The sequence below is a fragment of the Cydia amplana genome, chromosome 1 (assembly GCF_948474715.1).
Source record: "Cydia amplana chromosome 1, ilCydAmpl1.1, whole genome shotgun sequence".
Classification (NCBI taxonomy): domain Eukaryota; kingdom Metazoa; phylum Arthropoda; class Insecta; order Lepidoptera; family Tortricidae; genus Cydia; species Cydia amplana.
In genome coordinates, this window is record NC_086069.1 from 17436268 (window position 1) to 17450630 (window position 14363).

General features: G+C 37.7%; 2 protein-coding genes across 2 annotated transcripts in view; both read right to left on the reverse strand.

Moving 5' to 3' along the window:
* LOC134648429 (uncharacterized) overlaps positions 1–14363 on the reverse strand; it is a 132915-nt gene that overhangs the window by 89347 nt on the left and 29205 nt on the right. The gene's annotated exons all lie outside the window — the stretch shown is intronic.
* Positions 2041–7095, reverse strand: LOC134649527 (WW domain-containing oxidoreductase). Its single transcript, XM_063504293.1, has 7 exons — positions 6967–7095; positions 6193–6430; positions 5732–6000; positions 5272–5451; positions 4431–4545; positions 3258–3398; positions 2041–2333 (listed from the first exon to the last, which is right to left on the reverse strand). The coding sequence occupies exons 1-7, from the start codon at positions 7053–7055 to the stop codon at positions 2097–2099; spliced, it is 1269 nt and encodes a 422-aa protein (XP_063360363.1). The 5' UTR covers positions 7056–7095; the 3' UTR covers positions 2041–2096.

The following is a 14363-nucleotide window of genomic DNA, read 5'->3' on the forward strand; positions in this document are numbered from 1 at the left end:
CTAAACTATCATCTGACAAAGTATCAAGCGGGAGGCGATGACTGAAAAAAAAATTTTTTTTTACATGTTCATGTGACCAGCTGACGGTGTTTCCACCGCGATACAACCGGCTGACGATTTTTTTTATTAACAATAGCACCTAAACTATCATCTGGCAAAGTATCAAACGGGAGGCGATGACTGAAAATTTTTTTTTTTTACGTGTTTCGGTTGCTGCCATTCCTCAACCCACCAACGGAGCGGCAGCTGACGTCCACGAGGATTCATCATACGTAGCCGTTAACCATTATAGGAGTTATCGCCTGGGAGGCGATTGGTCATGGAAACCTGTTCGTGGCTCGCGGTCTAGTAGATTGAACAGTTTCCGAGATAAAGGCTTTCAAAATTAAGATTTTTTTGAAATTGAGCACGTAAGCTAAGTGAGTGCAGTGAGTATGCACTTTTGACTCAGGCGATGCCGCTTGGCACGATGTTCCTAAGGTCAAACAAAGCTGATTTGGCCCAGTAGCTACGAGATCGTACCGTACCTACCCCCCAAAAAGGGAGGGGAAAGGGTCGGATCCCCAGGTCCCTATGATTTTTGTTCCCAGAGCGTAACGTTCATAAAATAAATTAAGTCAATACAAAAATGCGGTCTGGAAATTTTTTCTTGTACGAGGCGTGAAATTATCAATTATCTATCATATCATATTTTTGTATCATACTAGATATGACACTCAAGAAAACACTTCATGTTTAGTAGAGATGAATGGAAATATTTTGTCTAACTATCCCTACCAGTAGAGATACAAAGCCATAATATTTCCACCTATCACCACTAAAAATAGGAGCGTCTAAATAGATTCCACCTATCCCTACCAGCGGGGAAAGACGGAAAAAAAATCCATGCAACCCTACCAGTGGAGACAACCCGGTAGGGATAGGTGGAACAGGCGCCGGCAATTATCTAAAATCGAATCGATCAAGTATAATGATTAGCCGCTGGGCAGTTGCCACCGACGCCACCCTCAGGTTACACGTTCGTGGGTTCGGTTCGGTTTATACGCAAAGGTACAAAAATCAAACACAATCTACATCATGTATAATTTTGTAATAGTATTCATTTACTCATAAACTTAATTTTAAATACAATATTTTATTATAGCACCCTTTTGCTTTAAAATACAGATACTGATGTATTAAACGCATAAAAACTTACATAGGTACTTCTTAGTTTAAATTTAGACCACCCTCTAGAACTAGAACCTTTCCAGAACAGTCTAACTAAAGCAACAATACTCAACTTTTTTTATGAGGGCCACAAAGACGGTTTTACCAGTCTATAAAACAATACAGTCATTCGACGAAGCCGTCTAGTCAGGGCAATCGTGCGGGGTGCGAGGGGTGTACCGCGGGCACCCAAGCTGCATACGTTCGCCATTGTTAGTAGCTCGGTACACGTCAAAGTCGTCGGTCCACTGTATACTTTTTACACTGTGGTTTTATAGTTTGTAGCTTTCTAATAGACCCCGAAGGCTAATCCTATTGTCTATTGTTAAGAAAAACCGCTCGTGCCACGTGCCACAACCACCTGCATAAAAAATCGGTACTTCGGTTACTGAGTGCCGGCGAGTCGAACGCTACAGAACCAGTCTAAAATGTGTCATCGAGATGCGTAACAAAGGCGCGTTATCGGAGAGCGCACCTATGTACACTGGTTTTCTGAGCGTTGGACTAGCCCGCGCTCAGGTGCCAAATAGAATAATCAGGACCCTTTTTTGCAGGTAAGTAGCACGTGCGGTTTTACTGAACAATAGACAATAGGATAAGCCTTCGGGGTCTACTAGAAAGCTACAAACTATACCTTGTAGCCCCGCGCCGCAAGACGAATCTTGGAGTACACCTGGCGGGCCACGTGTAAAAAAGCCTGGCGGGCCGCAGATTCAGTACCGCTGGTCTCTTAGACTGGTCTAAAGGGATATTTACACATATTCACAGAACCAGTTCCTCCCCCGAAGAGTAAACGACTATTTTACGTCTAACAAGATAAAATAGTGATGTCAATAAATTATACGATATCGCACATCATCATTCTTTATACATTTTGTAAACGGGCCTTAAGCCTGAACACTACTACTAGGTGGGCAATATTTCTGCAAATATTTCTGAAGGCCATCGGGGCCTACGCGTTGCTCTACCATTCTTAGCGACAAAGCGATGACTTCATTCGCTATATCCTTGTCCCTGCATAAAGCGGACTCTTCACAGTAAAAGCAGTTGTTGAAATACAGGCCCGTGACGCCTTCGAGCTCCGCCGCCGTGGCTACGTACACTGTCGTGGCGGCTGCTTGTTGCTGGAATGAAACATAATTAGGTATACATATAGCTATTGATGTAGACAGTTGGCTGACCTCCCCTATGCAGAGGGTTTATATCTATGCAGCAGGGGGTTAAATATCTTTGTAACTGATGATGATAACTGATTACCTTTAATTTGTATTTAAGGTCAGGTGGCGTAAAAGAAACATGAATTCCCAATCTTATTAATAATTTGACATGTAATTTATATTATCAATAAATATTATGATTACGATTATTCCTATAATTGAATTCTGCACCAAACTAACTGTTACTGTTTAGCCCAATGGTTGACTGGTAGAGAATGCTTCACGGCGTAAAATCCGCTATTTTTTTTGCTTGTGCGTAAGAGAAAGGTGGACTGGATAATAGCCCTTTAAGCCTAATCTCATAGAACAGGCGGTAACACCTATTTTGGCGCCGTCTATAAAAACCTTTTACTGTTGCCAGCCCCATTGAAATCATTGGCCTTAGCGTCTAATGCAGACGATTTATGGCGTAAAACCGGAGAAATATCCTATTACACCGCCTGGGACGAAATTAAGGAAACGCAGGGATGCCCAGCACCTGCATTACCCTCTCGGCTTCACTGTCTTATCCCACAGGAAAGGCGAGCCAATACGTGTGAAGACAGGTCAGCTGCAGGAATCTGCCGCTTATTTCAGGTTGGACCCTACGGAAACTCCATTCCGGGTTATATTTGGAGTATCCTTCTTCTAGATGGATCGCAAACCAATGCTAAGAAGACAACCATCTCCCCTGTAACGAAATACTTTCTTGCTTCGTTTGTGGACTTAGTCGCCTCGTACGACACCCTTATCCTATGTGTTGCCAGCCCCATTGAAATAAGGTGCATAATTGTGTACCTACATATTTAAGAGTGACTGTACTTTAAAATAATATGAGCAACATTTATTTACCCAAGACTTGGTGAAAGGTCGAACAAACATGAATGCTAGCCTGTATAGCCACCAAGACTTGCTCAGGTTGGTGTACACCATGTTGCCTGGGTGAAGTGAGTTCACGCAAATGCCTTTGCCTTTCCATTCCTCGCTCAGGACCTGAAAATATTAAATTTGTTTAATTTGTAAGTGTCACTTAATCAAAGTGGTATTTAAAAGAAGTATATGTTATTTAACAAATAAGTCGCAATTTTTTTTTACATTCTTTATTTTTTTTTTATTTTTTTTTTTTATTTAATAAATCTTACAGCTATCTTAACAGTTTCCCAATGCGATAGTGTAGGCAGGCTATTAACATTAAGAGCTAATTACTTATAAACTAGGTATGTACTATAAGTACTATAACTAAGAATAACACAACACAAACAATGTAACCTTTACAAATTCACTTTCAGAACAATAAAATACGTCAGTTCGATTGGATCGTCAGTTATATATTGCTTTAGTTTAGTTAGTCCACTTAATTTGATCAAAGCGATACATCTATTTTATATTGTGTATCACGTCACGTCTGATGTTTTGTATCTGTAAGAGCTTTTTAGGGTTCCGTAGCCAAATGGCAAAAAACGGAACCCTTATAGATTCATCATGTCTGTCTGTCTGTCTGTCTGTCCGTCCGTATGTCACAGCCACTTTTCTCCGAAACTATAAGAACTATACTGTTGAAATTTGGTAAGTAGATGTATTCTGTGAACCGCATTAAGATTTTCACACAAAAATAGAAAAAAAAACAATAAATTTTTGGGGTTCCCCATACTTCGAACTGAAACTCAAAAATTTTTTTTTCATCAAACCCATACGTGTGGGGTATCTATGGATAGGTCTTCAAAAATGATATTGAGGTTTCTAATATCATTTTTTTCTAAACTGAATAGTTTGCGCGAGAGACACTTCCAAAGTGGTAAAATGTGTCCCCCCCCCCCCCCCCCCCTGTAACTTCTAAAATAAGAGAATGATAAAACTAAAAAAAATATATGATGTAGATTACCATGTAAACTTCCACCGAAAATTGGTTTGAGCGAGATCTAGTAAGTAGTTTTTTTTATACGTCATAAATCGCCTAAATACGGAACCCTTCATGGGCGAGTCCGACTCGCACTTGGCCGCTTTTTTATTATAACGAACACTTGCCTTTGCAGTTATAACGTTGAAGAGTTTAGAATTGTTGTAAGCCATCATTCCACTGTACTGGTCCTTAGACATCGAAAGGCTTTGCTGTGCAAACAAGTTCTTTAGGCTGGCAAAACTGAAAAATAAGGTAAACAAATATTGACTAATATAAAATAAATAAATAAATATTATAGGACATTATTACACAAATTGACTATGAAGAAAATTAATTGAATATGAAGAAAGTTTGTGCAAAACATTACATTGGGTGGACCATTCTCTTTATTGCAACCCTTCTGGTATCAGAAACTCCAGTTGTTCTGCTTACTGTATTTTTAGTAACATGTAACTTTAACCTTTTCGACGCCGTGTCAAACACAAAAGCTGTCACGCTGACGCCACGTCACCAAAGTGTCAAAACTGAAATTAAACTTTATGCATATGCACGTAGGTCTATGTTGCTCTGTGGTCGGTGACCGATTAATCGGTCTTTGGCGTTGAACCTACGGTGCGGATATATCGGTCATTGGCGTCCAAAAGGTTAAGCTAAGAAGTAAAAATTAATATAATTTTATAAATATTTCTCACATTATATTCACTCTATGTTATTTTTTGTTCAAGATAACAAGACAATGACATAATACATCATTTCTGGCCTTGTCATTTCATTAGCATACCGTAAATAAAGGTAAACAAGTAAAAATAACTTGTTTTAATGCTTGCTAATGTTTTATCTATATACTTATAGATATAAATTGTTATTTGCTTTACCATTTTTAATCTGTTTATGCTTAATTGATATGCTATCTTAAAATTATTTGCTATTAATAGATTGGATATTTTATAATTTCAAATTGCTTACCGATGGGACTCTGAAGAAACAAAAATCACCTTTGAGCCCTTTTTTAGTAGTGGTTCCAATAAGATGGCCAGATACAGATGGCTGAGATGGTTCACCTGGAATGTTGTCTCATAGTTGTCTTCAGTCTCTGTGAATGGGATACCAAATACTCCAGCATTCAGTATCAACATATCAAGATGACTGAAAAGTAATAGTGTTTAAGTCCGAACTCTAATAAAATACGTAATTGTGTATTGTGACAAATAATTATATAGGTATACAAAAAAACCTTGTTTTGGATCCTAACTGTTAAGGTTCAGTAAATTCGTGATTTTCTCTCACTCTCACTGAGCATAAGCGTGAGCGAGATGGAAGATCGTGTCTGGGAGCGCGATATCATGTTTTTAAACTTTAATTTAAGCACTACGACTTTTTAATAACTCCGTTCTCTGTATTTACTGCAACTTAATGAGAATCTTACTCAGAAAATAATGTCTTCACCATTGTTGCACACTTTTTCACACTTTGTAAGGATGACAAATCAAGCTGGATGGCTTTTAAATTTTCTTCAGCAGCATTTGTTTCTTTCACAATGTTTTCTATAGCTGTTTGTGTGGCATCCATATTCCGATTGGCCAGTAATATCTTGCATCCATGACGCGCTAGAGACTTTGCCGTCTCATAACCAATGCCTGTGTTGCAGCCCGTTATCATGGCATATTTTCCAGATAAATCTACACCATGTAAAATCTGGAATAAAAGATAAAAAATACACGATAAAGAAGAAGAATACCTACCCGCAAATATTGATGAAAAATTTAGCTATGACTAGGGAATGAAATCCGGTAAAAAATTGCATAGAAATTACCAGTATTTCCCATACTAAATATTTACTGGTAGCATTCCCTAGGTATGACAGTACTATTTGTCATAATAACTTACTTGAAATGCAGTTGAAGACGCATCAAACCTCTGCCTGAAATCATGCACATGTTTTTTCTCTTCCTTAGCAAAAGCTAGCCTGGGATCCACATATGTCTTGTGACCAGTTTCTTGCTGAACATATAAAGTTTTTCCCTCTTCATCTACAGTTTTCGACCACCCAAAGGGCAATTCTTTCGGTATAACTTTCTTACAGCCTGTGCGTGGATGAGTCCATTGGGTTTTGGTTGTGCATGTGCTACAAAAAAATCGTCATTTTATTTTCAAGACCAGGCAGGGGTTCCCAATCTATTTTAAGTCTGCGGCACACTTTCAAGTTTAAAATTTAATCTCGGCGCCCTAACCTAGCTAGGCTATTCAAAATAGATAAGTAACATGGTGAGGACGATTGCCTCACGGCGCCGCAGCGCACAGATTGGGAATCCCTGTCCTAGACAATCATGGGGAATGAAATAGAAAAAGGAAGTAATGTTCAAGTTCCTGATATTTCACATAAAATAATATTCACATAATACTTACTGTACTGACAAACCGTTTTGTTACCTTCAACTAGGTGGTTAATTTAAATGAGTAGGTACTGGTTGGTTTGTTACCGCACCAGGCCCACTCTATGAATAATAATTGAACTGTAACTCAAATATGGCATAATGGCAATTAGCCACTTTCAGTATTAAGCAGTAAGTAACTCATTGATACATAACAAGACCATCTTGTCATTTGAGAACTCATTTGCACAACATTCGATAAAAAACACAATGAAGATAAGAAACTTACTTTACGAAGTAAACACTACCATCTTCGGTGGATTTTTCCTCCCAACCTGGTGGCAATTCATCTTCACTGTCTGAATCCAAATTATGCATCGTTTGTATTATTTGTTTTCTTATCTTTAACTCTTAACAAGTTAACAATTCGTATAATCCAATGACGTATAAAAGAGTGGACTCGGCATATTGTTCTATACATGCAATCAGTTATACAAATACCAAGCATTTCGATGCAGAATAAGTAAACATTATGTTGTCACTTTCTAACCAATATATTTTCTCTTATGTGGAAAAGGATAACAATACTTCAGTGCGTTCTGCTATGGCAACATTTTTCATTTGATGGTCACGTGACATGCCTACTGTGGCCGGTCCGCCATATTCAGTTCACGTTTTCCATGGTACATGAAGCGTCAAAGTGTTCTGTTATTAAAATAAAATATTGGATATTTGGAAATTTTGCGAATATTTCTGTTTAATAATGTGGTGTAGTCGTTAAGGACAAGAAAGGACATAATGCCTAAGTGCAGTTTTGTTGGATGTGGCTCAAGAAAAAAGGAAAACCGGAAAAGTTTGTCGTTGCACCGGTATGTTTACATTTTAACTGAAATATTTGTTATAGTCCGTCAACCAAATCTTGTCAGTAGCAATGTAAAGCAAACTAAAGTAGGGCAACACTCAAAGAGCAGTATTGCGCTAAGAAAAGCAGCAATGTACATCGAACCAACAGATTTTTTTTTCCGCTGAGCGCGCCCTGTGTACGTCAATTCAAATTGTCACTCGCGGTTTATTGAAAAAAATTGAAACATGGACGGACAATTTAAAAGCGATGTTAATCAAAATGATGAACAAATTTGAAGATATCAAAAACAACTGCTTATATTCTCTTTGTTCCCTATCTATGTCTTCTAAGTGTACTAAAATAAAATCATATCAAAATGCAGATATTTAGATAGTGCATATATTTGTTATTTACAATATAATATGCCACTTGTTAATGTAAATTAGTGTACTGTTCTGGATGAATATGACATACCTGTGTAATTTTTTTGATTGGTATATATTGTACAATATACATATTAAAAATAAAACAACTGATATTTGGGTGTTTATTTAATTTAAAGGTAAATAAGATAAGGGTCACTTTTCGACTTGGTTGCGTTGTACACGTACATAAACCGCCATAGGTAAGTATTGTCTGAAAAGATACTACCTACTACGAACGCCTTATATTGGGCAAGATTTAATCCTGCAACAAACATGTATAGATTAGGTAGATATTGCGAAAGAACGGCGATATAATCAAGGCTCTTAATACTGTTTAAAAGGTTTACCTTTGTAAATAGTCACAACTGATTGCTGAAAATATTAGACATGTGGGCCTATGGACTGTTTCCAGGACACAATTTATGGTCTTGTTGGATAGATTTAGGCATACGTTTTAATTTTATTTATGCCTTTTAACCCTAAAACAAAAAAACTGAACATAATCTTAAAAGTTCGAAAGAGTTCTTCCAGTGTGTACTTGTCATAACCTCAATTTTTAGTAATGTTTACCATCAACGAGCATGATTGTACATTGTAGGCCCCTTAGCTTTGCTTATTCTTATTTAATGTATTGGTATTTAATGGTGACAGCAGAAATATCTCTTGAAACAGAAACGATTCAGAATGAAAACCAAATGAAAACAAATAAGGTGACGGCTGTCGTTCAGGATCCACATTCCACAGATAAAACACAGATGACACGCATTTTGGAATTATTCGAAACAGTGTTGCTAACCCGCGATTTTTCAAATTTGCCGCCTTTTACTACTGACAAGATTTGGTTGACGGACTTTATTTCATAGATGACTGCCTTCTTATGGTGTGTATTTAGTTAATAACTAGCCAATAAATACTATTTGCGATATACTGGAATAATTTAAGGATTTATTTTCGATATTTTCGTACTATAGAAATTAGTACATTTGACAGCTAGTGATGTGCTTTTATATCGAATTTAAGAAAAGTTTGGGGAAGAATCTTAACATGTATTTGAAAGATTTTGTATGTACATTTATATTTTCAATTAATTAGCAAAAATTGGACCAATCTCATTTTACGACGGACGATATCCCTTCGCGCCTACATTTTTCAAATTTGCCGCCTTTTTCTACTGAAAAGATCTGGTTGACCAAGTATATATGTATGTATATACTTAAAACCTGTATCCTGAAAGCGGTTGTACTGAGGGAAAGTATATTGAGGGAAATATTATATAATATTTTTGTTTTTTCAGGTTACCGAAATCTGAACCGAATGTACGAGAAAAAAATGGTTAGAAACCATTGGAACAGAAAATATAAGGCAAAACACAAACTCTTGCTGATGAAAAGTGTAAGTAATTCAAACTTACCTTGATGTACGTTTCCAATATTATAGAAAAAACAAACGGAAAAAGAATCTTTCTGGAACTACCTGAACAAAGTTGTATTATTCCGAATCAGAAATGAATAAAGAATATTTTTGTGTATGAATGTTGTTTTATTCTACATAGGAAGAATAATCTTCTTATGTTATATTTAACTAATAACGGTACCCTAGTTCACAATACCGCTAATTATAAATGGTCAAGCAGATCTTGTCAGTAAAAAAAGGCGGCAAATTTCAAAAATGTAGGCGCGAAGGGATATCGTCCCATAGAAAATTTGAATTTTGCGCCTTTTTCTACCGACAAGACTTGCCTGACCATCTATGCATTTATATTAATAATTAAATTGCAACTTTGTGATATCTGCACTATCGTCTTAATTAATCATAATTAGTACGATTATGAACTAGAGTAGGTATCGATAATGCAAACGGCCGTCATAAAGACTCATAAGCCAACAAATAGCGTTCTCTCAATTATATGTTATCTTAAGTTACAGGCCAACATCAACATTTTTTCTGCTTTGCGTTAAGGTGGACTGGTAGAGAATATCATAAGACGTATAAACTCCGCCTTTTGTACACTATGTTTTTCTTGTCTTTAAGTGGATCTAATAGGTTTATGTGTTTAAAATGATGACAACTTAGTTTATCGATATCCTTGTCAAATATCAACTTGTCTTCTCAGCACTACAGACCGCCATGTTCAGTTCTCGGCAATATGGCGTCGGCCACACTTTTTTTGTAGGTTTGTCGCTTCCATATGATTCTTTTTTCATTGGTATAATCGACTATAATCTAGAATAAAATCTTTGTTGACTTTGTTGTGACTCGAACGAGTCCTCCGATCCGAGTAGTGCGAGTCTCACTTCTGACAGTGACAGTGATGAGTGACGTGACATGGATGATGCATGGATGTGACCATAGATGTATTATTTTTAAAGATGGAGCGTAAGCCATCTGTCACCGTAGCCTCACACACACAGACACAATTTATATACAATTTACACTGAGGAACCAAAGGTATGTGGCCACGACGATAAAGTCATATCGATAAACTATACGGCCTTTTTACAATTTAAATTTTACTTGAAAGGATCTAAACTATCTAAAATGAACAGATAACCATTATAACATAACTTTATATACAGTGTGTAAATCCAATACGGGCGATAAATTAAACCAGATATAGAATTTATCCGTCTAATCATGAATTTAGAAGTTCTTTACTTATAAGTTGCTCTTAATTATGACCCCGTTATAATTTTTTGAAAATATACCGACCAGTAATGTTCTGCAAACATTACGAGACATTACGAGATACCAGCTTTTTATAGGCCAACAAGCGTTGACAGTTACTTGAAAAAGCTCGTATCTCGTAACTTTTGTATTGCTTTACATTGCGGGCCGAATTATTTTGTATGGTTAATTTTTTAAATGTATTTCTAAGCAAAATTTACCTCAATACACTTCTTAGGTCCTAATATGCTAGGTCAATACCTAAATACAATTATTTACATAGGTACTGTATTCAGCACACCAGTATGTTTTGTGAGTTCAATATTACCATAATCAACGGCGGAAATTCATGGTACACCGGCCCTGATGGCCCTCTTTCGAAAATGGCCTGCGAACACAGGGAACCAAAATGTATAAGATTGTAACGGTTTGCTATAAAACCTCGTTTGCGCTCGGTGCTTTGTGCTCGCCGGTTGTAAATTTTTAAAACAAAATAAAATAGGTTTCGGAAATCTGGCACATGAAGAAAATTGATGAAAGTCTACGACAAATAAGATATTAAATATCTCTAATATAATATAATTATTTACCTTGATACTATTTGGATCGTTCCTTATTGTTAATATGCTGTGAACGTTTCCCCGGATCGGGGACCAAGTCTGGGGTTGAATTTGGAACCCTCTAGCCTGCACTACCCCGGGTTGCGCTATGCGCAAGCTCTACATTCCGGAAGGTTTCCGTTCCGTTTGCTGAGGATCTGGAACCACAGCCGAGCCATCTCCAACTGCGACGCATGCGATGTAGAGCCTCAGGAAAGTGCATCCTATTAAGGACTTGTTTCGATATTACCTACATTAATCTGTGTCGGCTCAGTTATAAAGAACTCACGGCCTTATGCACCTATTTTAATTTTAAGTAATATTAAATAACTTTTGTAAATTAATTCTTCTACTTCTTTCTAACCTATCTAACTAGCAGCAGCTTCCCTTAAGCAGGGAAAAAAATGTATAAACTTTGCAAGAAGTGACAGAGCCACCGAGCCCTGATGGCGATGAACCGGTGCGGAGCAACCCGGGAGGTCCGGCAGAATCCGGAATTCGCCGAAGTATTTATTCTATTATATTGGCCCGGGTGAATGTGGTGAACCTCTTTACTCTTAGCACTTATTATTTTTCTATCCTAAATGCCAAATTCATATTGTCATGTCATGTTTTGCTAATTAAAAGCAGGATTGAAAATTGCTACAAAATACAATGACGTTGACGTGTATTCTACGTAGGTGCAAATCACGCTGGAAGAAAAAAGATATTGAAGTGGAATGTTTAAGCTTTCACAGGTGAATGTTGTTTTAGAATATGTAACTAGTAGTAATACCTGCTTTGATACTAGGGTTTGCTCCCGGTACTGAGTTTGTATGGCGAGAACCGGGAATTCCCGGGAATTCCCGGTTCTCGCCATACAAACTTAGTACCGGGAGCAAACCCTATTTGATACTGCACGCTGTTGTATGGGAACCTTGCACTTTGTGACTATGCGCTGAAACTTGGCACAATTAATTCTTAGCTGGTCCTGAGTTGATAAAGATCGGGAGACATCGAGAGCCACCGCGCATTTAGTGGGGGGGAGGGGGGGGGGGGGGAAGTTCGACGCTGCCGCGCTACAATTGAAGCCACATTTCTCTAAAGCTATAGGTACTAGGGCATGTGATATATCATTTTCAGATAAATTTAGGATGAGGAATCTATTTTTAGAACAAAAACAATGCACTTTCTAACAAAAATAATGAATAAAGTAGAAAAGACTAAAAAAAGTATTTTTGTTTTTTTTTTATAATTACCAATTTTTTTTTAAAAGTATAACAGAAATCTCAAAACAAAAAATATAGTCGTAAAGCTACACTTATCTAGTTTACAAAAATATATAGCTCATTATATAAATCTGTTAAAACAAGGGAGATAAAAAAAAATTCTGCGTGGGTCAGGGTGATCTCAATGCATGATCGTCCGTGAAGTAGGGTTTAAGTACTGTTTTAAACACACGAATGGTGAATATATTATTGTTTTAGGTTAAATTTGTTAGCGCCACTTGCATCATCCCACTAACCCGGGGTTAACCGGTTAAACCTGGCTGGAGTTACCATGGTTACCAGTACAATTTGACACTGTGTTAATGGTTTAACCGCTTAACCCCGGGTCAGTGGGATGGTGCAAGTGGCGCGTAGTATTTTGAATGAAACAACGCAATGTACATTTATTTTATATATTACAAGATATAAAATCCAAGCCATGATGAAGATCCACTGCACAGTCATACAGAGGTCTGAACATTTAAGCTGCCTGGTTTTCCAATTGCTCCAGCCGCGGCACTGTTTTATGCATTTGCAGTATTTGCACCTGACAATTTCTAAACCTGTTTCTGCAGCAACATTTCTGGTGTAAGCTTTGAGATCCTATTATATTTAAGAATCAACTGTGCCAAGTTTCAGCGCATAGTCACAAAGTGCAAGGTGTCATGCACTATCAAAGCAGCTATAACTACTTACAGTCTAATGAGTGTAAATTTTTCACTCACTGTGCCATTAGTAATGTTATTGAACTATTTATATGGCGATACCTTGAAATATGTTATATTTCGTGCTATTTAATACGTATTTTTTAGATTTATCCATGATTAATCTCAACTTTTAAAGAAATCGTCAAGGAAATGTCCTATTTGTAAATTGTATGTTTTAAAAGAGTTATTGTTTCAGAATTCCAAACTTAACCACTCCAGTTGGACAGAAATGGTTAGAATTTTTGCGTTATTCCCTCAATGATTCAAACTGGGTGCCAAGAAAAAGTGACAGGCTGTGTAGTAAACATTTTGCACCTGATTGTTTTTATAAAGATAAAGGTAATAGACGTACTCATTTAAAAGAGAATGCCGTACCCACAATAATGATTACATCGGCTACTGCCACTATGGCAGCTACACCCATTTGCGACATGGGAGCGATGCCATCTCCACTGAATCCTTCAGATCAGATTCTATCGGCCACTGCCACCATGATGGTAGCTACGCCCAGTTACGACATGGGAGCGATGCCATTTCCGCTGAATACTTCAGATCAGATTCTATCGGCCACTGCTACTATGGCAGCTACATCCATTTGTGACATGGGAGCGATGCTATTTTCACTGAATCCCTCAGATCAGATTCCATCGGCCACTGCCACCATGGTAGCTACGCCCAGTAACGACATGGGAGCGATGCCATCTCCACTGAATCCCTCAGATCAGATTCCATCAGCCACTGCTACTATGGCAGCTAGACCCATTTGTGACATGGGAGCGATACTATTTTCACTGAATCCCTCAGATCAGATTCCATCGGCCACTGCCACCATGGTAGCTACGCCCAGTTACGACATGGGAGCGATGCCATCTCCACTGAATCCCTCAGATCAGATTCCATCAGCCACTGACACTATGGCAGCTACGCCCAGTTGCGATAAGGGAGCGATGGCATTTTCACTGAATCCCTCAAATGAGATTCCATCGGCCACTGACACTATGACAGCTACACCAATTTGCGATATGCCATTTTCATTGAATTCCTCAAATCAATTTAGAAAGGTTCCATTGGTGGCGGAGACTATTACTACTGGATCTTCTGCAAGAACTAACGTGTCGTATATATCTTTAAGCAATCCAGACCACGCACTGTTAGCGAAGATTGCAAAACTTGAAGAGACATTAATACGAGCACAAAATT

What these genes read in the sequence shown, in the direction of transcription:
- LOC134649527 (XM_063504293.1), bottom strand. Translation starts at nt 7,055, where the DNA reads ATGCATAATTTGGATTCAGACAGTGAAGATGAATTGCCACCAGGTTGG. An exon ending in CGTCTTCAACTGCATTTCAA is followed by an intron (nt 6,001 to 6,192) that starts GTAAGTTATTAT and finishes CTTTTATTCCAG; the next exon opens with ATTTTACATGGTGTAGATTT. An exon ending in GTGAAGACATTATTTTCTGA is followed by an intron (nt 5,452 to 5,731) that starts GTAAGATTCTCA and finishes ATTACTTTTCAG; the next exon opens with TCATCTTGATATGTTGATAC.